At 40.7% G+C, this 24,844-nt stretch overlaps 1 protein-coding gene across 1 annotated transcript in view; it reads right to left on the reverse strand.

Moving 5' to 3' along the window:
- The window catches only part of RTKN2 (rhotekin 2), a 47,789-nt gene that overhangs the window by 20,344 nt on the left and 2,601 nt on the right, over window positions 1–24,844 (reverse strand). Inside the window, exons 2-5 of the mRNA XM_054276535.1 lie at window positions 7,233–7,408; window positions 5,436–5,494; window positions 1,825–1,878; window positions 801–918 (exon numbers count right to left, since the gene is read on the reverse strand). Coding sequence (XP_054132510.1) covers window positions 801–918; window positions 1,825–1,878; window positions 5,436–5,494; window positions 7,233–7,387 — 386 coding nt within the window. The 5' untranslated portion in view covers window positions 7,388–7,408. The remainder of the gene's footprint in view (window positions 1–800; window positions 919–1,824; window positions 1,879–5,435; window positions 5,495–7,232; window positions 7,409–24,844) is intronic.

The raw sequence follows: 24,844 nt of genomic DNA on the forward strand, positions 1-24,844 counted from the left end.
TGATTCTCTTGCTCTCAAGCTTAGTCATCAAGCCAGAAGCCTAACCTCATCTTTCAGATCCAAATCATGTCATTACACACATGCCATAATGAAATCATTCCAAAAACTTTTCTATCAAGTCTTTTTATGCCTTGTGGGATACAAGGCAAGTTAGGGTGCCTTTTCTGCTTTTGTTGCAGTGCTTCACTGAAAATTATAATAGTTAAGTCTCATAATTTTGAGAAGCAGATTTAAATCTTTATCCCCACTCTTCACTTGAATGGGTGTTTAAGAGAGTTTAAAATTTGATTTAAACTCAGTTTTCAGGATTTTAATTTAAAGTTTTTGGTAGTTCTAGTTTTTCAGTCAGTCTTCCTCAGAAAACAGACTCTAAATAAAAGGCAGGGAGTGGAGTCAAGCACACGCTCAGGTAGGTGTAACAGAGGAAAGAGACTGTACCCTGCTGGACAGATAACATTTACACCTATAATGTCATAATGCTTTCAGGTTTTAGCAATAATTTAATGCTGTCCTTGAGATGCAAGTTTATCTCTTTATATAAAGAAAAATGCTTCAGCAGGGCAAAAATGCAAAGAAGTACAGATCAACTGGCACATCTCCAACCAGCATCATTTTGTACACAAAACCAGCCTTCCAGAGATGGGGATCCTCCACCCACTAAAATGAACAGAGTCTCTACTGATTCCTTTGCCCACAGCAAAACCTAGTGGACCTCAGCCAATCTTATCCATAATCACATCCACCTGCAAAAGAAAACAGCAATATTTGTACTTCATTCAACAGAAGTAAGTGATACTCACAATATGGTTACATTTTCAAAACAGATATCTGTGACTGCTTCATCCACAAGAGTCACCTCAGTATCAAAAACCTCGGCTCCCATGCTGAACAAACAGAACACTGCGTAGCGCTGCGATTCTGAGAGAGCCACAGAGAACCTTCATCAGCCACAAGGCATGTCACAGAACTAACACTGCCAGTAACAAAACTACCCAAAATGGTCACTCAGACCTCTAAGGAATTGCCCTCAAATTCTCCCCACCACAGATTTTCATCATAGGATTTTATGATAATTGACCTTTATAGGTAATACAATATACACAAAGGGGGAAAAATGCCTATCTCTATTAGGAGGGAAAAAAAAAAAGGTGATTAATCTGGTATAGTGTGTGCTAGCAACTTCCAAAACATTAGTAAAAATGTAATTTTGTGTAGTAAAATTGATTTTACACAAAAAAATAACATCTGATCCAAAGTCTGTATCATTTTATGAATGTGCTACATAGGATTAGGCTATTTTGCCATGCTTTGCATCTCTGAACCTATTGAAAATCAAAGTGAAATCAATGCCAGGTGACAGCTGGAACAGATTTAGGATTAATCTCCATGACACAGCAAAATGCATGTACTTGAAGGCTATCCAATAATACCCTCAACACCAACAGTCAAGTTTCATTTAAATTTCTCATTGGAAACAGCCTCCAATATACTCTCTCAAGTGCAGACAAGACATAGAACAATGTGTTTAATCAGAAGTTTCTCAGTTAACCATTTAATACAACATTCTTCTGTTGCTTCCTCTGGAATTCTTCCTCAGGTGGACTCTTTGGAGTAGGGTTTGAACACAGAACCACAGGACTTTGAACTAACTCAGCTAGCTACAACCAGCAACTTCAAATTACAATCATTTACACAACAAAGAATAAAATATAGACCTAACGAAAGGTCAGAAAAGGGGTTGAAATGAGAATGAACTTCCTCATTCAGTTTAAATTTACAGACATAAGCATTGCTTATCAGAGTAATTAATTACATCTTACATACTTTCTTTTTTGCTGAAATGGTCAGAGCCTTTCCACATTAATGGTATTCGAATATCTGAAGGGGGGAAAAAAGAAGGAAGGGAGATTAAGTTATAGTCAATATTGCAGATCTGTGATCAAAACAAGTTACACAAAGTGTGTTGTTGCTTTTTCTGATGTTCTGGTGGTAACAGGGCCTTCCACCCAAAGAACAGCATAACTATTCCAAGATTATTATCCACATCAAAAGAAAATGCAATAATTAGTTGAACTTGAAGCATCATTCCTGTTTAGAAATTATGCTGGAATAAAGAATATTTTAAATCTCCTTTGAAAGTACCTGAAATAGCATTTCAGAGAAGCTGTGTAACATAGTTCTGAGAGGTATTCTCTGAGCCCATTATTATGCATAGATGTAAACCAAAATCCTGCTTGCCTGGTGCTGAAAACCACTCATCCCACTGCAAGAGGAAAACCTTCCTGTTTTAATGAAAAGACTGGGATACTTATACTGCCAACACTTCAGTCTTGTTTTGCTAACCACAGAGAAAATACCACTTGCAATCACATTCCCAGTGAGAATTGTCTTAGTCAGCAAAAAGAGTTAAGAAATCTTTTTTCTTTTAACACAAAAATATCCTTCTACTTCAGAACCACAGTAGAGAGGCAATTACAAAGCCATTATTTTAAATCATGCCTGTCATTTTAATATTCGGAAAGTATTTTCTTCACTAAATTTTCCCATTTATCTACTAAACTCAACATAGTACTAAGTGACATTTTCCTCCAGCTTAGAGGACTCAGGTGAAGACAATGTTTTTTATTAGTCCCCTGTTAAAAGACAAATGCTGTAAAGGCTTTATAAATCCAAGCCTGATTTCTGAAGTACAAGGTGCTGTTTAAAAGTATATGCAATATATTAAGTGACACATGATGGCAGCAGTGAACAGCATGAACTCAGCTGTCTTGTGACAAAAATCTTCAATATTGTTATAAAGAAGCATTGCTGACTCCAGTGTTGTCTTCATATGAGAATGATGGAAAAATCCACATTCATTATCCTAAGATGCAAAATGGTGCCAGTGTTTTGGCATCAGATTGTCACCTATTCCTACAGGGGTTTACACACAAAATTTAAGTGAAATCACATTTAGTCACTCTGTCTCAGAAGGTAACTGAAAAATTCAAATTTCAGTTAATTTTTATTATGAGACATCTTATTATAGAAGCTATTTCAATATTGAAACTTTCAAATTCATCTATTTTTAAGTGTTCACGAAAATGAAAAACTTTCAAGTGAACTACCAGCATTCAGCTTTAGACTTAACTTCCTAAAAATCAATACATCACCATGATCTGAAACTGCCTTTCACTTCTAAAGATGCATTTGCATAGCAAGCATTTCTAAAAATAGGGGTTTTACACAAAGAGAAATAGTTTCACTAAAATCATTACAGAAGTCTCTCAAACTTTTAAAAGATATATATATATTCATCTTTGTCAGAGACAAAGCCCAGAACATTTCTTTCCTAAAATACAAAGGTCTCAAATCTACATTCATATGTGAAAACAGTTACAAACAAAAGCTTTCTCTATCTTCAATCATAGCAAACTCTGAATGACAATTTTAATGCACTCAATAGACCTTGTTAGCAATTAGAGCACTAGATTAAGGATTACTTCTGTATGCCACTTTCAATATCTTGCTGGCTGAAAAATTTACACCTTGGTCAGAAAATCATCAGGGTATAGACAATCAATCCTGGAACAAGTTTAACATGATACTTGTAAATCAGCTTTTAATTCATTCTTGGACTGAAGGAGCTGTCATTTATCAAAAACAAAGATCAATTTTCACACACCTTAATTTCAGTTACCATTAGCTGTAAATCTGTGTGGATGCAAACTGGATACATTCAAATACTACAATTAATCAAATTTAAACCAAATGATCCCTTTATAAAATTACTTTAAATTATGATAATGCTTTTTCATCAACTTTGATGTATTGTCTTCTGACAAAAATAAAATTGATTGGTACAATAACATAAATTACATAATTTATTCAAAAATATGGGGGATAAGTAAAAATGATAGAAGTGTGAAAAGCTGTGGATTAAGGAATGCACTTCCCACACAGTATCTGACATAGCTGCTTTCTGTAGGAGCATATTCCGCAGCAGTCCTGCACAGCTCTTCCCAAACTTCTGCACTCGGTCACGATTGCCCTACTTTTCTGGTAGCCATCATCTGGCATGCACTAACTATGTGACACTCTAATAAATTTATAAGTGGATGGATTGCTGAGGGTAGAAAATCAGGAGGTGACCTATACAAAGAACAAATCAGCAGAGGCCAAGAACAACATTTAGGCTTTCCTGCTGTAAACTGGACCTGGCCAGGCTTCCTGACACCAGTATCTGAATAGGGACAAGGCATGGCAGCAGCCAGCACCCCCAGGCTGGGCTGCACAGAGAGGCAGTTTGTGCTTCCTCCTCTTCTCCCTGATCTATGCCACACTTCTGAGGCATAACCTTCAGTTTTGAGAGCCACTGTGTTGGTAACAGTGCAGAATCATGAACAGACAGCACCAAATACAAAGTGGTGTATTTCATCTCCTATGGTCTTATTCCATCAAAAGAAATGAGCAAAATCCTTCATATCCTGAGCAAGTTTTCCATACTGAAAACAGAGTTCTTAAAAAATTCTGATTTTCTAAAGATAGAAAGCAGAAGTGTATTATATGACCCTAAAGTCTTCAGTGCAGATAGCTCTCCAAATTTGAAGAAAGGTGCAGCCACAGCACAGACAGGCAAACAGATGCTTTCATCCAACTGCCATAAGGAGGAAAGACAGATACACATTCTGCAAACAGCTGTGCTGGCAAAAACATTATTGAACCATGTGCTCATCAGTGTTCTCCTACTAGGAGTTACCTTGCTTAAAGATATACCAAAATATGCAGAATTAACTGAAACAGCTTCAGTAGTGAGCTGCTCTACACTATTTTGTTCTTAATGAGGCAGGTCAGGGAGCACAAACAGATGTGTTAGCAAAGCTGGCAGAACAGCCACAGGACTGCTGAATGTGGTAACATCCACTACTGTCACAGGCAAACAAAACAATAAATCCACAGTGCTGAAGTTTGACAACAGGCTAGAAAACAGCCCATGAGGAATGGCTGTTAAATGTTGTTACTAGCTTGCATTGAAGCCACAGCGCTACACCTTTGCTGTAGTAATGTAATCTGCATTGCCTAAATAACATTTGCATACTAGTTATGATTCTGCTCTCAATTTGTTAGACATCCCTGTACTATCACTTCAAAGTCTGCTGTTGTGGGGAGAAACAAAGTTTTCAGCTCACTCACACTGATTTAGCTTTGAAATGCATTCAGTGTTTATGGCAAACAGAAAAGAAGTATTTCCCTCTGTGCAATGCCCTGTGAGTAAAATGGAAATAGAGGGCAGGACCTTCAACAGCCCATGTGTAACTTAAGCACAAGTCCCCTTGCAGTGATGCCTCTGAACCACATTTATACTTTAAAAATACCATATTTTCTGTATAGTTTGTATTAGAAGACACTGTCCAGCTAATTAGCTTCTGTAATTAAATGACTCCCCGGCCTCTTACCTGATATAGCAACCCTTGCTCTGCAAGCCGTCCGGTCTTTTGTCCCATTTTCTGAAGACCTTCAAAAAAGAAGAAAGAAAAAAGATATTTAGATCTGTGCATTTAGATATCTAAAACTCAACCCTTTAAACACTAAGAAGTGTCAGGATTTTCACATTAAAGCTCATTTCAAATGCTTTTCTTTAAAGTTAATTTTGGTATCTCTGGTTTAAGATATGAGTCATTAATTTCTTAAGCATAATCTGGGAGGAAGGTACACCACCATTTTTTAAAATTCCCTAGAAGACTTTACTCCAAAGTAAAGTCACACACACATCTTCCTTGTCTTTTCCAACTGCAACAGGATCTAACATATTATCAATTTTTGCCTTCTGTATGTGTCAATGAGGATGCAACTTAATTTATTGGTTCTGTTATTGTTTAAAGAATTGCCTCCTCCTCTATTAATAAAATGAAAATTTCTAGCTGCTAGCAGTATCATGACTTCCAGAGGCCACCATCTGTGACTTCAGAACTCACAGATGATACATCCTAGAATTTTCTCTCTGCAATGATTAAGCCTTAAACAAATTCCAGTCTGAAGCAAATATCAAAAGAATAAGAACTCCAAATGGACTATCAAGTACCAAATATATAATCTAAATGATAGAGACATAGCTCTGTAGCATGCATCTCCTCTAATGACCTCCATGGACATCTCAATGCCCCTGAAGATAGAAATCCAAGCAATGCATGGCAGTCACACACCAAGTACACAATGCAACTGTTCAGATACATCTCCAAATGTCCCTGCCCTGGTCTGGACATGTGCCACCACCATTCTGTGCTCACTGGCTGATATCAAAGACAAGGAGTCGAGTAAATCAGCACATATACACACTTGATATTATTCCATCACTAAATACATAAATAAAAGATGATTCACTGCAAAACTCCTTATTTTATTCAGAAAAAGCAATATAAATGCAATAATTACAGAATACCACATGTATCATATGCCAGTTTTCAAAAGCAGCTTCAGAATAGTGGACAGAAAACACTGCTCTTTCCTCCAACACATTTCTCCTATAGGGGAACATTTCTCAAACTGAAAAGTAGTGGAACTGCTCCTACAGACACAATGAACTGGAGCCAAGCATGTACTCACAGAGTACGTATTTACACTAAACTGCAATATAATATTTGAATAAATTACTAACCTGAGAGCAACAGTGCCTCTGCACCACGATTCACAGCATTGCACCCCAAATAAATTCCATTTAGACCAAAACTTTGTAACATTATTCAAATAAAACACACATACTTTAGCTCCTTCAAGAGTTAAAAGGTGAGAATATTTTCAGCTACTTTTCTTCCCACTGAGTGTTACATTTATCACTTCGCTGTAGTTAGCATAAACGGCCAGCAGAGGGTACCAATTAACTGTGATGGGGCCATTATTAAAGGACCCTTGATAACCATAGAAAGAATGAAAAATATAAATAGCTGTGTTCTGTCTTGGATAGTTTTGTTTTGACTTGGCTAGGCACCTTTTTGTATGCTAAGGACAATCAAGAAAATATTTGTGTTACTTGATACTAAATTAATGTCAAAAATAAAATCTAGCCAGGAAAATATGACTTGTATTTAATTTTCTAAAGCAAAGAGAAGATAATGGAATTATTTTATAACGTAATGCTTTAAGGCAGAAGTAATTTATGTTTAGGAGATAAGGAAGGATTTCAATCCACATTCCTAGACAGACTGTAAGTGAATGCCTGCTGGCTTCTGCTCCCATGAATTTGAGCTGTTACTCACTGCTGCTCCCCTGGGGCCTGCAGCTGTGCCCTGTAGGCCCGGATGCGAGCGTTGCACACCAGCAGGTTCTTCACAGCGTGCAGGAGCTGCTCCCTCTGCGTGCTCACTGCCAGCAGCCTGCAGATCCCCTCCCGCATGCAGAGCTCAAAGTTCATCTTCTCTTGGATGTCACATTCCTAGAGATGCAAAAAAACCAAAGATTAAACTAAAATTAACTAAGAGTGCTCTCAATTTTTTACATCCTCTGCAGCTGGGATAGAGAACTCTAGGTTTTAATTATGCACAGCAATTGCAATGGTTACTGAATGCAGAATGGTGGTTCTCTCTTCAGGAACAAATGAGTAAAACACGGGACAAAACAGATTTACTATATCCATTATACATGCAAATTGCAATCCAAGATTAACTCACTGTACCATCTGAAAGTTACTAAAATTTTATGTGCCTCCATGTGTCATTCATAGAATAATAACATATGGTCCTAGAGAGGGCTAACTGAACAAAGCTTATAAATTAACAACCCACTTTTAACAGTGACCTCTACTAAAATAAATTTTAAACGGAAGAAAATGTCTGAAATATTTTAAATCAGAAATTCAGTCTCATCACTTCTTCAACTGTCTTTTAAAAAGTAAAGAGAATCTGTTTTTTTCAGTTATGGTTGATATGAAATTCAGGTAACAGCAAAAGGGAAAAAAAAATCCAGAGACTGATCCCAATACTCAACTGCATCAGGCCCTGAACTGAAAACAGCTGTGGTGGCTTCAAGACTATACAGGCATCATGTCAGGCACACTTTTCATTGAAAATATGAAGTAAACTAAACATGGCTGGCAAGTCACTGGAATTCACCATCGCTGTATTTTGAAGGAGTGGGGGTTTTTAAGGTTTTATAAAAACTGCTGAGAAGTCAACTTTTTCCTGCCTGCTTTCAGAGAAAACATTAATAAATGTGCATTATTCCTCACTTGTGACTTCAAAGAGGTCAATCTACAGCAGGCCAGGAAATAATGAAGGTGAAGGACCACAGAGTGCTGTTTCCCAAAGGCCCACAGATGCCACTGATGGCTGATACACATGACCTCGTGTTGTGGCTGTCCCTGGCCAAACCAGGGTATTTCTAACACAATAACAGAGTGAGTAACAGAATGTTGTCATGGTATTGCAGGGTTACATTGCAAATACTTTGCAGGCCAGTGAAGAGCGACGCTTTCCCATTACTAAACAAGAGTGCCTCTACTACCTCTGGAATTAACAAGTTCATGGTTGTTTGGTGGGAAATGGCTCCCAAAGCTCACAGGGACATTTTCCATTGAAGTTCTGCTGGTACTCTCTACAGCTGATATATGAAAGCCTGGGACCCCGTATGGCACCATAGACTATCCCATTTTTAACCCTCACAGGTTTGCTTTTTAAAGTTTCAATCACAGCCAGAAGGAGATAAAGCAGGGCAACAACATCTCTGCATTCTCAGCATCTGCATCTTTATTGACACTTTTTCTTAGGACTCATCCCAGAAAAGAAAACCAAAAAAAAAGAGGAGACCAGTAAATAGCTTTCATCCATCTTCTTTTCTTCCGAGTCAAATTTTACACGGCTATGAAAACCTAAGCAAGGCCCATACCTGTCCCTAAGAAATAATTACTTATTCTCTGAACCTAAACTAATAAATCAGCTGCTACAAAGCTCCAAAGAATGAGATCCTACTTCCCCCTAATAATTCCCAAGACAGCAGGCCTCAGCACTGCCCTGGCTCCTCTCCACATCTATCTACAGTGAGGAAATAAACATTCCTATTTGGGGCATCTGCATGTACCCATACTGGCTTTCAAGAACTGCACAAAGCATTCAGATCACACTACATCTCAGCCAGGTTCACATAAAATATTCCAGACCAGCAGTAGATGGCTGTTGGGCCATAGCTTAAATAACAACACTATTTAAATCTCATTTGAAGGAAGGATTTAGCAGCCTGATTTGGGAATGTATAAAGTTCTTTGTGCCTACCAAAAGAGATTGGTTAGCTTTTTTTCCCCCCCCATTCTGTCTAAAAATACAGGCACACCATCTGGACTCAGAGGAATGACACAGCACTGTATTGCCATATGCTGTCTACTGACACACCGTTCCCTTGTGAGGGTCATCCTTCCCCCCCCACCGGCAGCACAACCCAGACCAGGTCATTAACGGCTGTGGGATTTTCAGCCCCACACTCAGGAGCTGCCTCAGCAATGCTTCTAAAAAGTCTTTGTATTCCCCACCTAAGTATACTCAGTATAAGAAATTTCTAGTATTAGAAAGGTAACGCAGTCACAAAACAAACAAAAATAACAACAGCTGAAAAAAATTATACAGATACTGCTGAAGGTAGAAAATTTACTTCATTTAATTGGTAACTTCATCACAGGCTTTCAGATTCTTATTCCAAGGTACACTTCTGATTTACTGCCACAGTGGTTTACATCTAAACCCTACAAACCTAAACCCCACAAATCTAAACCCCATAAGTATAGTATATCTTTTTAAAGTAAGCAAGTAGCTAGGCAGTGGGTACTCTTCTAAAACAGGGGCAAAACAGTCAAGACACCAGCTTGGGCATTTTGCAGGTAGACAGAGAAAGAGCATTTGCTGCAATTGAAAACCACAGATTCACAGACACTCCCGAGCTCAAGTTATTCGGGTTTTTAAGCAACTCGAAGTGTAAGAAAACCCCTCATGAATCGGAAAACCAAGAAAGATTAAAGAGGGGCAAGGGAGGAGCTCCGAGAGCCTCCGGAGGACAGCGTGAGCGGGGGCCCAGCTCGGCCCGGCCCAGAGCAGCCGCTCTGCCGCGTCCCCCCTCAGGAGAGCCCCCTCAGCTCCCACGGGGCGCGGGCAGCCCGCGGCCCCCACAGACCCGAGCTCGGAGACAGCGCAGCTCCCGCCCCCCGGGCCGCCCGCAACCGGGCACCGCCCGCCACACCGCCCCCACGGCACGCGAGAGTGTGGCCCGGCTCGGGTCTGCCTTGCCCTGGCGGCCCCAGCACTCACCGGCCCCGCGGCGCCCGGCCCGCCGGGCTGCTGCCGCCTCATCATCCTCATCCTCCTCGGCGGCGCCGCCGTTCAAACCTCCCGCCCCACAACGGCCGCGGCCGCCCCGCCCCCGGGCCCAGCAGCGCCCCGCGGCACAGCGGCCGGCCGGGCTCGCTGGGAAAGCCGCAGGGCTGCCGACTGCAGCTGACGGCAGCGCTAACCCCCTCGTGTTTAGCCACAACAGCCAGTGCCAGAATAAAGGCCAGGACAGTGCCCGTCTTGGCTTCCTTCTTCTCCGTTAATTTACTTTCCTAAAACAGGCCGGTGCCGCCTCTTTCTGCTGAGTGCCCTTACGGGGAACGGCTCACGGCAGCAATCACTGCTGCCCCAAAGCATGCCATGAATTTTTCACCGTGTTCTTGGGTTCCTGCAGTTCATCCAATTATGCATCTTTAATATTATGGTACTTCAATAGCTGCAGTAGTAGCACGTGTTGCTAAAAGTATACTGTTATATACTGAGTTAAAGTGCATTAATTATTCACTAGATTGACTGGAGAGGAATGGGAGTAACATCTCTCTCTTCCGCTGCCAGTTTTGCAGCTCTGTTTGTCTTCAGCAGATGAAAAAAAATGAGCCAAATAGTGTCTCCCATCCATTCCTCATCCCTGATTTCTTGGCTTTCCTCTCTGAATTCCTCCTTGACAGGTGATGGTCAGAAGCACAGATCCTCATTGCTTTGCACAGGGTTGTCAACATTTGTGGGAAGTAAAATGTGCTGGAATGAGTGAGATATACAGTGTTGCTAACAGCTTTCTACAGAAGACAGAAGTCTCCAGGCTAACATATGCTTATTTAAAATATAAGAAAATGCAGTTAGGAAGGGAAATTTTTTAAAGCCTTACTGCTTCATTGGGATTTCACATAGGTGGTCAGCACTTCAGCTGGACCCCTGACATTTACAATTGGGGCACAAACACAGTGGGCTAGCCTTTGAGGAAAATCATGAACTTCTGGACCAAAAGTATACATTCCTTGGGGCAAGGCAGGGGACAGGGAGCTCTGCTTCTCTCCAGAGTGCTCATTTCACCTGGAGGCAGAGATGGCAGAGGCAGCTGTTCTGAAGTTCCTGTCTCCATCTTGGGCCATGTTTCTTAGGGCAAGGAGAGGCATTCAAATATTCATTAAATACCTTCATGCCATCGTGAAATCCTCTGCATTACCTCTGGCAGGGCACCTGCCACAACTGGGAAGCCCTACCCTGTTGCATATAGGCAAAACCTTACAAAATAAGGAAGGGCCTTGTTACCCTTGTAAAATCATGGCTCAGGCCTGTTACTTCAGAAACAGAACAGAAAAAGACTATGGGAAAGTGACTCAGCTGAATTAGAGGTAGAAAACCAAATTATATAACCATTATGTGTTCATATTGTGGTTTATGGTTGTTGGTTACATTTGTTGTTCTTAATTAGAATGTAACTGATAAAGGCCTAACTGCTTTAAAAGGCCTGGTTTTTGCAATAAAGGGCTCTCTTGCACCTGCCTGGGGAGTCTGCATTGCTCTGCTTCATTACACTACCCCAGGTTATATATCTTTAGGTACTGTGACTTTTCCAAAAAGTCTTTGTCCAGTTCATTCAGAGGAGAAATCCCATCAGGGAGCCAAAAGGCTTTTGCTTAATCAAGGTATGATACTTACAGCTGCATATGGACAGCCAACATAGTTAAGAGTGAGCTTAAGGGAGGTTTAAAGGGAAGTCTCCACCTAATCCTGGTGCTTTCATGCACCCAGGATAAGCCCTGGGCTCCTGTCTCTGCAGCAGAGTTCAGGACTTTGGATACAGCAAAAGGAATCCATCAAATGAGGGGAGAACATGAGATGACAGATCAGAGTGCCCTTTTGCTTTACAGTATGGCATGTCTCTTAAAGTGGGGTCTGGCCTCTCCTGAATCACTCAGGGATAGGATTTGAGCCTCAAAAATCTACAGGTCATTTTCTAGGTTACAGAAGTAAACTAGAAACAGTAACATGTCATGGAGTGGAATTGAACCAAACACGTGAAAGTCTCAGGCTGACTGAACCATATTATCATTGAATCACTGCTTGACCCAAGATGACCCATACAGCCTTGACTGAATGGCTGAAACTCTTTGATGAGTTTGATGCAAATTGTGGGAGCAGCTGGAAATTATAACCTTACTGCAGAGACAAACAAATAAGGAATTAATTACTGTAACTCATCCCTTTACCAACTCACCAAATAGTGCCCTAGCACAGAAAATTGATACAACCTGTGAAAAAGACACACTGACACACTTCCATCCAGCATCATCTCAAGCAGTTCAGGTTAGACTCTAGAACAAACCCACTGGTTCAATCTCTGCAGAAGTACTTCCTCCAAGACCCCTGAGAACAGCTCTCAGGGCTTGTCAAAAGCCAGAATAACTACAAAGATACAGTAAAAATCACTGCAAAAGGACAAGTTATGCCCCAAATTATTTCAGGCAATCAGCAACTCTAAAACCATTTTGCTAGTGGTGTAGACATCTCCCAGGAATCTGTGGCAGTTGTCCAAGAATTTTAGATGCTAATTAGCATGGTTTTACAGTACAGTCTGTTCAGCAAATCTGAGTCTTAATAAAGTCCCAAAACGTGACTTCTAGTACCATAAAGAGCCCGTGCCTGCAGCCCTTACATGCTCCTACAGACACTGACTTGAGCTGGAGCCCTTACACCAGTGGCAGTTACATGTGCAGGACTCAGCCCTAAGCAGCATGAATGGTATCCTCTCAAGCTCAGTGCATACCTGCTCTTCAGCTGGTTCAAATGTGCAATTTTCCAGTACATTAGGAACATGCTCTGCAAAGTCTGGCTTCTCACATTCTTGCACCTGTTTCTGTTTTGGTCCTCCATTGCATTCACTTTCTAGAGATGTTCGGTGTTTTCATTATAAAATCAGGCCTCAATTCAGTAGATCTAATTCAGTCAGATGCTTAATTAAAAAATTGAGGCTTTAAAAGGCATTTCTACAGGTTTAGAATGAGGTGAGATGTTCTTTCCACACATTATGTCTAGCTCCAACAAAGCTGTTCTGCTGCTGTTACAGCACATAAACTAACTTGAAATGAAGAAGGCTTTATGCCATCTACATTATCCAGAGATTTGGGATTCAACTAGTAACTAACTATTCTGCTTGTTCCCTAACTGAAGTGTAAATGCAGCAGACAGCAACAAAAGAAGGAAGCATTGTAACCATGTTTTTTTCACCAGACAAGCCTCCACTGAATGGCAGAGAAACCCAAAGGCGCAACCTACAAAACAAGGAAAATCCTGCACAGTCACTGCTGCTAGTGCAGAGAAGTCAGAAGGGAGTAGGATGAATTAAACAGGGGATCTATATCCTGCCTTCTGGGGTTTCTTAAGTGAAACATTTTTTTTCAGATGAATCACACCATCCTTTTATTTGGCATTTGATTTGCATTGCAAAGCATTTGGCTTCCTTCTAGTATTAGGGAAACTGGATAGCAGAGAAAAGATCATTGTCTATCCAAATCACTGTTCTGCTCAAGTGTTAGATCAGCATATTATTTTAAATGTTAGGCCCATCATTTTGGTTTAGCAGGTACAAAATGTCTACACCTACTCTTGACAGCACTGCAGTATTTTTCTTAATTTCTTAGTTCCCACAGCTTGCTACACCTACTCCTTGAATTCAGAGTGTGCCAGTAGAAATGCATTCAATTCCTCTTCAGATTCATCCTAAATGGAAATCTATGAAGATTTGTACTGGACACATGGGAAAGAATTGCAAAGGCTTTTTATAACTGACTACTTATTTAATTTTAAGCTGAAGAGCAAACTGTTCCCATTGATTGCCACTGGCTTTGATGGCCATGGTGTGTGACCACTGTAGATTGGTGAGATGGGCAGAGACTGGAATTTAGGGTGTTTACCTGACCACTTACTGGAGCTCAGTGACTCATTTCTTCATTTCAGCCTGCTGAGGTCAGTTGAAAGTCTCTCCATCTCTTAGCTGGGCAGAAAGGCAACATGTAGTCCTACAAAACAAAAATATGGGTAAGTACCTTATTGTAATGCTCTTCAGGCTCAGTTTTGATTGGATGAGGTAAAAATTAATCATCTGTCTGACAATGAGCTAAAGCTTAACCCTATCATGGTGAAAGTTATGGTAAGAGAAAACTTTATAGGCTCTTTCTTAGCTGAGCAGTGTGAAACAGGTTCCTTCTCTAAGGTAGTCATGGACCCAGTTGTTGAAGATGTCATCCTATAACATGCAGGTGCCCAAGTCAGCTAGGATGCATCACCCTTATCTTCCTGCCATAATTAGATAGAGCAGCCAGAACAGCTGAGAATAAACTCTTGCTATTTCAGGTGTTCTCAGATTAATTTTATCCTGAGAGCTTCTTCATCTTCTGCTCAAGTTTTTTTTTAAATGTTCTGCAGCTCTCCTCCAACTGCTATAATGCTCCCAATGGCACCAGGATCACATCTCTGTATGATGCCATCAACTAAACATAGATACCAAGGTGCTTCAATAAACTATTTTGTTGATCATTTCATGTTCCTGTAGAATTTCTAAAAGAAACTGTAAAGGTTGAGAACACACAAGGAATTATTTTTCCTTTTTCCAGATGCCAGAAACTGACTCCTCCTAGTATTTCTGATGTCAGTCCTATATTGAAATGCCTTTAGATTAAATTAATGTAACCTTTTTGAATCACCATGAGAGATAAATGTACTCAAAATACATTTTATAACAGAAATAGTAAGTTACATAAAATCCATCCCCATGTTAATTCAGAAAACAGTTCCTGAGATCAAACCTGAAAACCATCAAACTAAACATTGCATGACTTGAAACTGCAGTTTGATCATCCTCTAAATCCTAAAGTTGCCCAAACCCAGGACAGTGGATGAGTGACTAACCAAGGTATACCAGTCACATGCATTCTGCTTGGGAGACCAGGGACATCGGCTTTGAAGCCAATTCACATGTGGCTCCCACACAGGCACAGATTCAAGCCCATCAGAAGTATCCTGTTGGACAAGGATCCTCACAGGTGGCTGAGAGCTTCACTAGAAGCCTTTCTTCAGCTGAGAAGACAATGTGGACACACAGGGTCTAACAAGGCATAAGTTTTGCAGCCTTTTCCTAAGTTTAGAAATCTACATGGTCTGTCTTTTCTATTCCACTTTTTATCTTTACAGCAGTTGAAAGAATGAAGTCATCTTTAATTCCTTTCAAAATCAAAGGTGACCAAAATTGGCTGCTTGACTCCATTGCTTATAGAGGGACATTTATACACACAGAGAAATGGTCACACAAAAATAACACTGCTGCTTAAACCCAGAGAGGTCCTTTCAGCTCCATATTATGGGGACATTCCATACAAGGAGGATATCCTGGAGATTCTACACTTCCTTACCATGCCTTTTACCAGGATTCCTCTGTTGGTTACAGAGTCCTGGTTTGATTTCTTGGGCATTTACTGCAGGTAGCATTTGGTGTATAAAATACCCATCTGAGACAGCTGCATCAAATGTTTGCTAGGCATTGTGCTGGTGAATTCAGTTTGTGTCATGGGACAATCTAACTGGGCACTCAGTGTGCTGGTTTCAGGGTTAGGCCTGTTAGGATTTTCTCAACTGATCTTGCACAGGCAAGTGAGAAGTCACAGGATCATTTAATGGATTGCCACTTTGAACCTGAAAAGGTGATTATATGCACTGAGAATATAAAAAAATCTAACAATAAACTCCGACATGAGAAAATAATGTCAGAAAATCATCTTCCTTTTGAGAGACAGAGGACTCCACCTATTGCTGTGAGAGCAGGTGTAAACCCACTTCTGATAGCAGCCACCTAGGCAAAAGGAGCAATTCTCCAGTTAGCTCTTGGGACTGGCTTTCTTTCCCTGAAGGTAGATCCAGGCCAAGTATTTACAGATGGTCCCTCTTTTTCCCAAACGATGCAGAATATCTCTGCAGAACACAGTACTTGGAAACAATCTCCATCTGAAGTGAGTTTGTAGTTGGGTCTGATTTTTCCAAGTACTGGAATATAGGTATCTAGGGGGAGAAAAGCAGCAAAGCAATGTGCTCTGGAGACCAAGCAACATCAGCTGCCCTCTGTGCAGGCACCTGCACTCCAGTTCCCCCTGCACTGCAGCAGAAGTAAATAGTGACTCGCCCTTACCACTGCACATCTTGAGGTGACAGCTGGCACAATAACTGAGGCACAGTAGCCCAGTATAAATTAACTTTGCATTTCACACACTATTTGGATTGTTTGGATCCAGTCTCAGGGAGGATATTCAAAGGAGCATGGGACAGGGATCTGTACTTCCTGCAAACTCTCACTTTACCATAAGAAATGTTTCTCATTCATACAAGATTGGTTTTTCTCAATAATTTTCCCTGTCACACTTGGGGCTACAACCATCTGCAGCTACTTAGTTTTTCCTGCCTTGCCACAAAGGTGTAGTTTTTCTGCATTTTTCTGTCCTGAGTTGGGTTCCAGCTGCATAAATGGGCATTTGTCACACAGATCAGGCCAAGAAAGAGTGAGCTAAAGCAAGAAATATTAACGTAAATATTATTTTATGAAAACAGGACAGAAAAAAAAGTCTTATTGCTTCCAATATATTTATTGATATGTGCAACATAGTAATGATTTCTAGCTGGAAATTTCTATTAGAGGTTTTAAGCCTCTGGTCCTTAAGGAAAATCTGGCTTGCAAATTATGTCCTGTTTCTTACAGAAATAGATACTGAATAAATATTGAACAGTTCATCCACTCAAGGGCTTAGATTAAAAAAATACATCCATAGGAATAAAAGGATTGAAGTTTTTAGAACTGCCAGATAATGTTTCTATTCTCAGCATCCCTAGTTGCTGTGCCTCTACTCCACTTCTCCCTAAATCCAGTCACCTCCTCTGGCCCTCAGAGTGCAATACCACTGTGGAATAACTTGCCTCCTTGAAACCTCAGAAGAGCCACAATACAACAAGAAGTACTTGTCACATCACAGCCAATACTGGGACCCCAGCAGGGATGTCAGCCCAGAGCCAGACTCCATCTTTTATACAGGCCATGCTTTTTTGTGGAATCACTGGGGTGCTGGATGGAAATCATCCATTCACACGTAGGAGGGACTAGAATATCATTCCATGGTGTAGAAGGATCCAGGGGCAGAAGTTTGCTGCAAAGAACACCCATGGCTGAGGTGATGGGCAGCACACCCTCTCTTCAAGCTTACCCCAGCTGCACTGAAGGAAACCAGCCCAGCTATTTTTTTTCCCCTACTCCAGCTCCCCTCAAAGTCAAACCATGGGGAAGGGATGAAACTGGGCTATACATGTGCTCTCCTCAATGTGAGATGGGAACACTTCTTGCTAATAATATTTTTTGCCTAACAAAATGACCCATTTTTACTCATCATTATGGAAAATCAGGGGTTGAGTAGCAAATATGAGTAACTACATTTTACCTGAGGTTGGTTTGTCAGACATTTCTGTCATCCCTCTAACCATTTCACAGCCTGTTAAATGAGCTGAGACAACACTTCATGTCACTGTTAGAATTTTAAATTAAAATTATGGTAACAATAAATAGCACCTCATGTTTTTACAGACGATTTAATCTAGAAGAATAAAAATAACTAGTTCTGCCTGGATGCATGCATGACTTGCACACATGCACATGTTTACTTTCTTATCTAAAAATCAATTTGAGTTCTAGGAAGCTATTTCTAGCACTTGATTCTAACTGTGTGGTTGTACAGTGTCATCAAAAAGCAATCAGGATGTTTTAAGAAAAACCAACAAACAGCAAGTGCATTTTATAACAGGTTCTTTAAAAAGTGAATGCAGATCCAGAGGGGAAGCTATCCAAATCTGGTACAGAGGGACACCTGTTCAAGACAATCCCCAAATACTTTTTTGCTAACAGTGTTTGTTCACTAAGTCTGTTTTAACCAACAAGTTAAAATCTCTGCTCTCTTTTATCCTTCTCTGTTCAGGAATGTCTTCCCTATCCATAAACAATCTCTGCATTACATAGATATGTATAATATAATGCCTTATCTACTTACATGGATAAAGCATTATATTTTGTGAGAGAAAACACCCGCAAAAGCAAGCCACTACCTAACAGGAAGACCATTTTTTCTTAGTTTAGTTCATAGCATGGACACTCACAACTGAGTCTTATTTTTTTGAAAATACCCCTACTCTGCCATACAGCAGAAGTGTATTAACTTCCATCTTTAAAACACCAGCCCAGGAGGGAGCTTTGAAAGATGCAAGTGAGCTGTTGTTCCTCATCTGCCCTTTGCCTAAAGTCTCTCTCCCTAAGTCCATCTCTCTCACACTTTTGTGAGGGACAGGCTCTTTCTCACACACATGTGGCTACACAGACAAGAACACACTCTTGCTGGATGGATTTAAACAGCCACTTGGCACCACCAGGCACTGAAGCACCCAGAACCTCACTGGCAGCTTTCATGCAGGCAGTACACACATTACTAATCTGAACAGGTTTTTCTCATTACCACCTTAGCCACACAATTTTTTAGGCATTCCTTTCAAATTATCTTATGACATAACATTGCTAGGTTGGTGGAGAACTTCTTAGACAATTTTAGAAGTAATAAGCTTCATACATCTTTGGCCCCATAATGGATTGTTATCTTACTGTAAAACCTTCATACCTTCTCTGGGAGTCCTCATGGGCCGCTCCCTCAAAACGCTGACTCCTTTTGTCCTTCTTCTGCACAACCACCTGACCCTTACTGTCCCTCATGGGAAATACTCACCCCTACTGTCCCTTGCTCAACTGCCTGACTCTTACTGTCCCTCATGGGACGCACACACCCCTACTGTCCCTTACATAACCACCTGACCCTTCCTCTTCCCAGCACAGTCTCCAACTCCCCTCTGGAGCGGCTAACCCACCCTTTTCTAACACCCATCCTTATTGGACACAGCTGTGCCCTATTAAAGGTAAGCCTTAATTGGACACAGCTGTGGCCTATTAAAGGCAGGCCTGTTCCTAATCCTTGGTAATTAGTACATCTGCAACTCCTCAGGGGTGAGATTGCCTTCAGCACCATCTCTTATTCCTCTACAATCCATTACATGCCACCAAGTGTACTTTACTGGCAGTCATCTCAATAGCTGGCTAGAAAGTCATCCATGGCAAACAACTTCTCCAGGCTATGCCTCTGAGGATCAGATTTTTGTAAGGAATGAATCATTCTCTTGTTGCTAGTGGTTTCACCTCTGAGCATTTCTAAACTAAATTTACTGATCTAACCAAATGGCCTGAGTTTGGGATAAAATGTTTCAAAGGGACTCTAATCATAGGTAGCACTGCAGCTTTCATTAAAGCCTTGGAGAGAAACTGCATGGGGAATTTTGCATGCTGGGAAGGCTCACCTGAGTTTAGCATAGGCATGAATCAGTTTGGAGACAGAACCAAGCCCCATTTGGATGAGATCTGTTTGGGCTCTGTTCCTGCTCCTTGTGGGAGGATCCTTGGCTGCAAATTATATAAAGTTAGCAGCCATCTGGGGGAAAAAAAATTGAGGAAAAGATAGAAAACACCATGGCCCAGTACATTCTTCTCCTTTAGTGAACACATGTTCTTTCAGTTCCCAGCCTCAGATGGAGCTAGAAGTGCCTGGTCACACAGCCTTCAAGACCTACTGCCCGAGAGACAGATGTGGATGTGAAAACCTCTGTTTTCAGGAATTTTTTACATATTGACTCTTACCTATCTTTCAAATAGTAAATATATCTATGTTTCACTGCACATGTGGCAGTGGCAGGAGCACAGTATTTCCCAAGGACTGTGCCTTTTATTTATCCAATTTTTCCAAGGATATGTATCTGTTACATTTTCTAGAGCACACCTTGTTTATTTGTTTGCTACCTGCATACATATATTTAGTTCACTGCACTTTTTAGCTCCTGTGAATAAGAACATGTCATTGACTTCAGAGCCTTCTTTTGAGAAGAAGCTCCTTTGTGCATAAAATTATTTGACAGAACCTTCTTGCATGCTCACAGGCAGGGCCTTCAAAGTGGTATTAAAGACAGTCCAGCACCTTGCTCTGAACACTGCAGATTTAGCAACTGCAAAGGGTAGCATTCATTATAACAACAGAATTTAAATAGTCCCTCGAAGAACATACTCACCTCAGCTTGCACTACACAAGACATTGCTTTAACACAGACCATTTGGCACAAAATACCAGATGTAAATAGAGGCCCATTTCTGCAGCAAGACACTGCCTAACACTTCCATAGTGAGTACCATTTAGAGAAGAGCAGGGCTGCAACAAGAGACAAACAATTGCCTTGCTTTCATGCTCAGGTGATTTTCACCCCATCTAACAGATATCTGTCCTTGTCACATGCAATCTGCTGCAGAAGAGACAAAGGACTCCAGAACAGCTGTGCAGCCTGTGCAGAAAAATATCATTTTTCCTTCCCAGTTTGAGCATTGCTTGGCTGCAATCTGAAAACTGCATGTTACCAGCAAAGCTAAAACACTGGAGAAAACCAGGCTCTTTCATCTCACTACCATGTAGGAACTAATGAGTGCTCTGTACTTTTCTTCTAAGTTTGTCCCTTTCCTGTAGATTGTGGCTTCTCTTTATCATATAGAAAGGCTGTTGGCTTAAGTGAGCCCCTCTCCAGTAACTTTGAAAGCCTCATTCATCCCCCCCATTCAGAGTCCTACCCAGCAGAAGCCTCCAGCCTCAGTCATTCTCCCAGGACGGCAATAGCTGATCCCCCAGACCTTTACACGTAATGCAAACATCAAAATGAACTGCTCACATGAATATCAGAAAAAAGAGGAAAGAGTGTGAAGGAATAGAATTGTCCCTAAGCACCCAATAAAATCAATATACTTTCAGATGACATTAAAGACACAAGTCTGAACTGTCTTCTGTGTCCCTGTGCGATACTTGGGATGCAGGTACCCTGAGCAGAAGGGAATTTAATATATGGAATCATTTAATATATGACATCAATGTGAAAAGCTGCAGAGCCAAATTTTGTCAGGGAATAGAAATGACTACACTCAAGCTACAGAAAAGTTTGTAGCATTCTACTAAGTTTTGTCAGTATTCCTCTGAATCCAGGCTAAGGTTTCCCTGTTGGTTTGAATTTATTACCATTGTGTAATAGTAAACAGAGAATAAAATACCTTTTATTGCCCAAACTGACATTTTATTCCCTTCCTCTTGTTTTGGATTTCCTCCTTTTGAAAGAACTGCTGTGTACTGTATGCTTCACAGTCTGGGTACTTTTCAGTATATTCTTCTTTTGTGTTCCTTCTGAGTCATTGCATTATCACATGTAAAAAAGTGCCCCAAATATAGTGGTCCTTAAAAATCATATGTTAAGATTGTTGATATGTGACAGCAAATACCGAGCAGCCCATGCCAGTAAGAACCAGAAGCAACATAGCAAATTCTCTTTGAGTGTGCATTGAAGTCCCTGGCTATAGGAACTGACATGAATTTGAGATTTTACTCAAGAAAATTAAATAATTCCAAGTTATATTAGTATGGATACTACATAGGAAATGTAATGGTAATTTCTTCATGATTTAAAAATTCTTATCTGAATACAGAAAATGCCTAAAGGACATTTGAAATTGAATTGTAATTTGAAATGAAATTGAATTTGAGTTGAAAGGACCATAAATACCTTCTGAGGTTCTGTCTTTCCAATGCTTCATTCCAACCAGCACTTGGCAATTGTTCTGCTAATTGAAACTTCAGTGGACACGTGATTTTGCAAAAACCTATCATCATTCATATTGATATTTTAATTTCCAGAAAGACCAGTGACGGAAGGACTGTGAGCCTTGTGCAATTGATTTGTTTCTATGGCCAGATGTTGTGTGGAAACTTCTCTGCTTGTGCTGTCCCTTCCTTTTGATCCCAAATCCATTTTGGATTATGTGATAGCATTACCTGGCCAGAACATGGGAACAAGCAACGTTTTCAAATAAACTAAAACTGAAACGGGATGAGCTCTGGATTCTTCTCTTCCATTACTTGGGCTTTACTATCAGCCATGTTAGAAAGTGCTCCCCCCAGAAATATCTTAGCTTTAACACTAAATTACCATCTGCAATGTATTTTGATCTTAAAGCTACGGAATCCTCATCCTGACAGCCCCAGGGCTGTAGACAGAGGTGCTGCTACACTGTGGCTGCTCACATGAGGAGCAGGAGTGAAATGGCTTTGTTAAAAGGTTCCAGTTTATTCTCATGAATGTTACAACTCAGACTTCTGACCTCTGAAGAAGAGGCACTGGAAACTCAGTATGTTCCTCTTCCCTTTCAAAATAAGCACAGTAAAGAGTCACTTGGCTGGAAGGTAAATCCTCCCAGCTTTTCCTCTCAAGAGGTGATAGTTATATTTTCTTTATCCTCCTAACTAACTGAAGTCACTCTTTTGGAAGAAAATTCAAAATGGCTGAAGTTCCAGCCATATCTCCTGCTGACACTTCTCCCCACAGCCCATCTTCTCCTGTCTCTGGGAAAATATGCTCACAGCCATTTGACATCTGAGAACTCTCACCATGTATGGACTAAATGGTGCAAATCAACCCATAAGAGAACCCTTTAGTCTCTATTTTCCCATAAGAGCATGCAACAGTATGGGTAGAGAAGAGGAAAGATCAACAACTTTCCAGAGTCAGCTCCAGCCAGGGGTTTCCCATCAGGACAATAATGAGTTTGGAGAGCCTGAAGGAAGGCTGGAAGCTGACTGCAAACCAGGCAGGATAAGCTGCTGCTTATCCTGGGATAAGCAGGACCAAGGGCAGTCTTGCAGCTTGGTGCCTCTCTTGATGTTGTGGCAACTCATTTGAAAACACAGACTTGACTTCATGTATGATTTCAAAAGATGGAAGACAGATATTCAGATTGGAGTGCCCCTAAAAAGGAGGAGAAGGCAACAACTAAACAGCACCAGGAGTCACAAACTCACATACATTCATGTTCTCCTCCCTCCTGTTGACTCTCCCTGCAAGCAGTGCCATTCAATCAGTATGCTAAAATGCAAAAGCCTCCTTCCTACTGCGTGGGTATGAGTGCCAGTGGCAGCAAAATGAACATTGTTGTAGCTTTGATGATTCCTGAATATATCTGCATGTAAAGGTAATATGAATCCTCATCTAAGGCACCACTGCCACATGAATCCCTCAAATACTTCTTTCAAGTTTCTAAGGTCTTTCCTTAGATTTTACTAGTCACTTCTTACTTCCTCTCAATAAACAGGAAGATGGCAAGTATTAAATGCAGGTAAGTTTCAGCTGCTCAAGTTACGTGCATCTGTAGTTCACACTCAAGCACTGAGAAAACACAGCCCTTCCCAGCATACAAATTAAGTGAGCTGAATAGGCACACCTATTTCAGGCACAGCTTTACAGAATGAGGGGACTGAGCCAAACTCCCAATCCCATCTGTATGCAGTGGTAACGGATGTGCAGCTGTGGGTTTTTATAGAACCATATATAGTTCAGGCAAACTTCCCCAAAAGTAATTCCATGCAAATTCATGTCTCCTATAAACTGGCTAGATCATGCAATGAAGACCTGTGTGGGGAGCGTGGGTGTGAAGAGGAGAGACAAAAATTTCTGACACATCTTTTCAAAGCAAACCAGTACATAAACAAGGAAATCAGAGGCTGCTGAATGTAGCCAAAGTCATCACAGTGAATCCAGTTCTACACCAGATAAAAAAGGCTCCCACAAACATGTAAGCATTGAAGGGCAAGTGAAAACAAAACTGACTCACCTATGTTCCTCATTTAGAATAAGAAAAATAAAACATCATAAGATAAACAAGTACAGTAACATGTAAAAAGAAAACCAGTTTGATAATATTCCTTTTTCTATCTACCTTCAGTAAGGTGGAATCATCAGCTTTAAGGAAACTTTAACCTATTTTAAGGTCAGATGGGACCCTGTAAAACAGCTGCAGACTACTACCTGAAAAAAGGCTGAATACTTTTAATATTCCACCTCCCTTGCAGCACCAAACAGGTTGGTACATGCTGTTTTCATTGAAATAACTTTTATCCTTCTGGAAATTATACTGCAAAGTGTTCAAAAAGATCTTGAAAGAGAGTGATGTATACAAATAAACAGGATAATGCCTCCCCAGCAGTTGGCAGAATTTCACAGAGTCCTACATCATGGCTGTGTCAATTTGTCTTTGTGATAGGGGTAGATTCTACCCACTCCAGATTTAAATCAGAGAGGATAAAGCTCAGACATCTAATGGCTGATGCACATTCTCTGCACAGTTACTGGGTATTAAAGGGAGTCTGTTCCTATCCAAATGCTGAGAGAATGACTGAACTGGACATCTAAATGGCTGCATCAGGAATTGAAAACTGAGGACATGAGGAGCTGGATCCCAATCCAGCAAAACAAATACTTGGAGTGCAAGTAAACCCTAAGAAATCTTGAAAGAAGAATTTCTGGGGCTAAATGGTTGCCTGATTTCAGATCTAATGGGCCAAAACCATGTAGCTTAGGCTGCAGAA

The sequence above is a fragment of the Melozone crissalis genome, unplaced genomic scaffold (genome assembly GCF_028551555.1).
Source record: "Melozone crissalis strain CALT ecotype California unplaced genomic scaffold, PUWL_Pcris_2 ptg000019l_1, whole genome shotgun sequence".
In the NCBI taxonomy this organism is placed as follows: domain Eukaryota; kingdom Metazoa; phylum Chordata; class Aves; order Passeriformes; family Passerellidae; genus Melozone; species Melozone crissalis.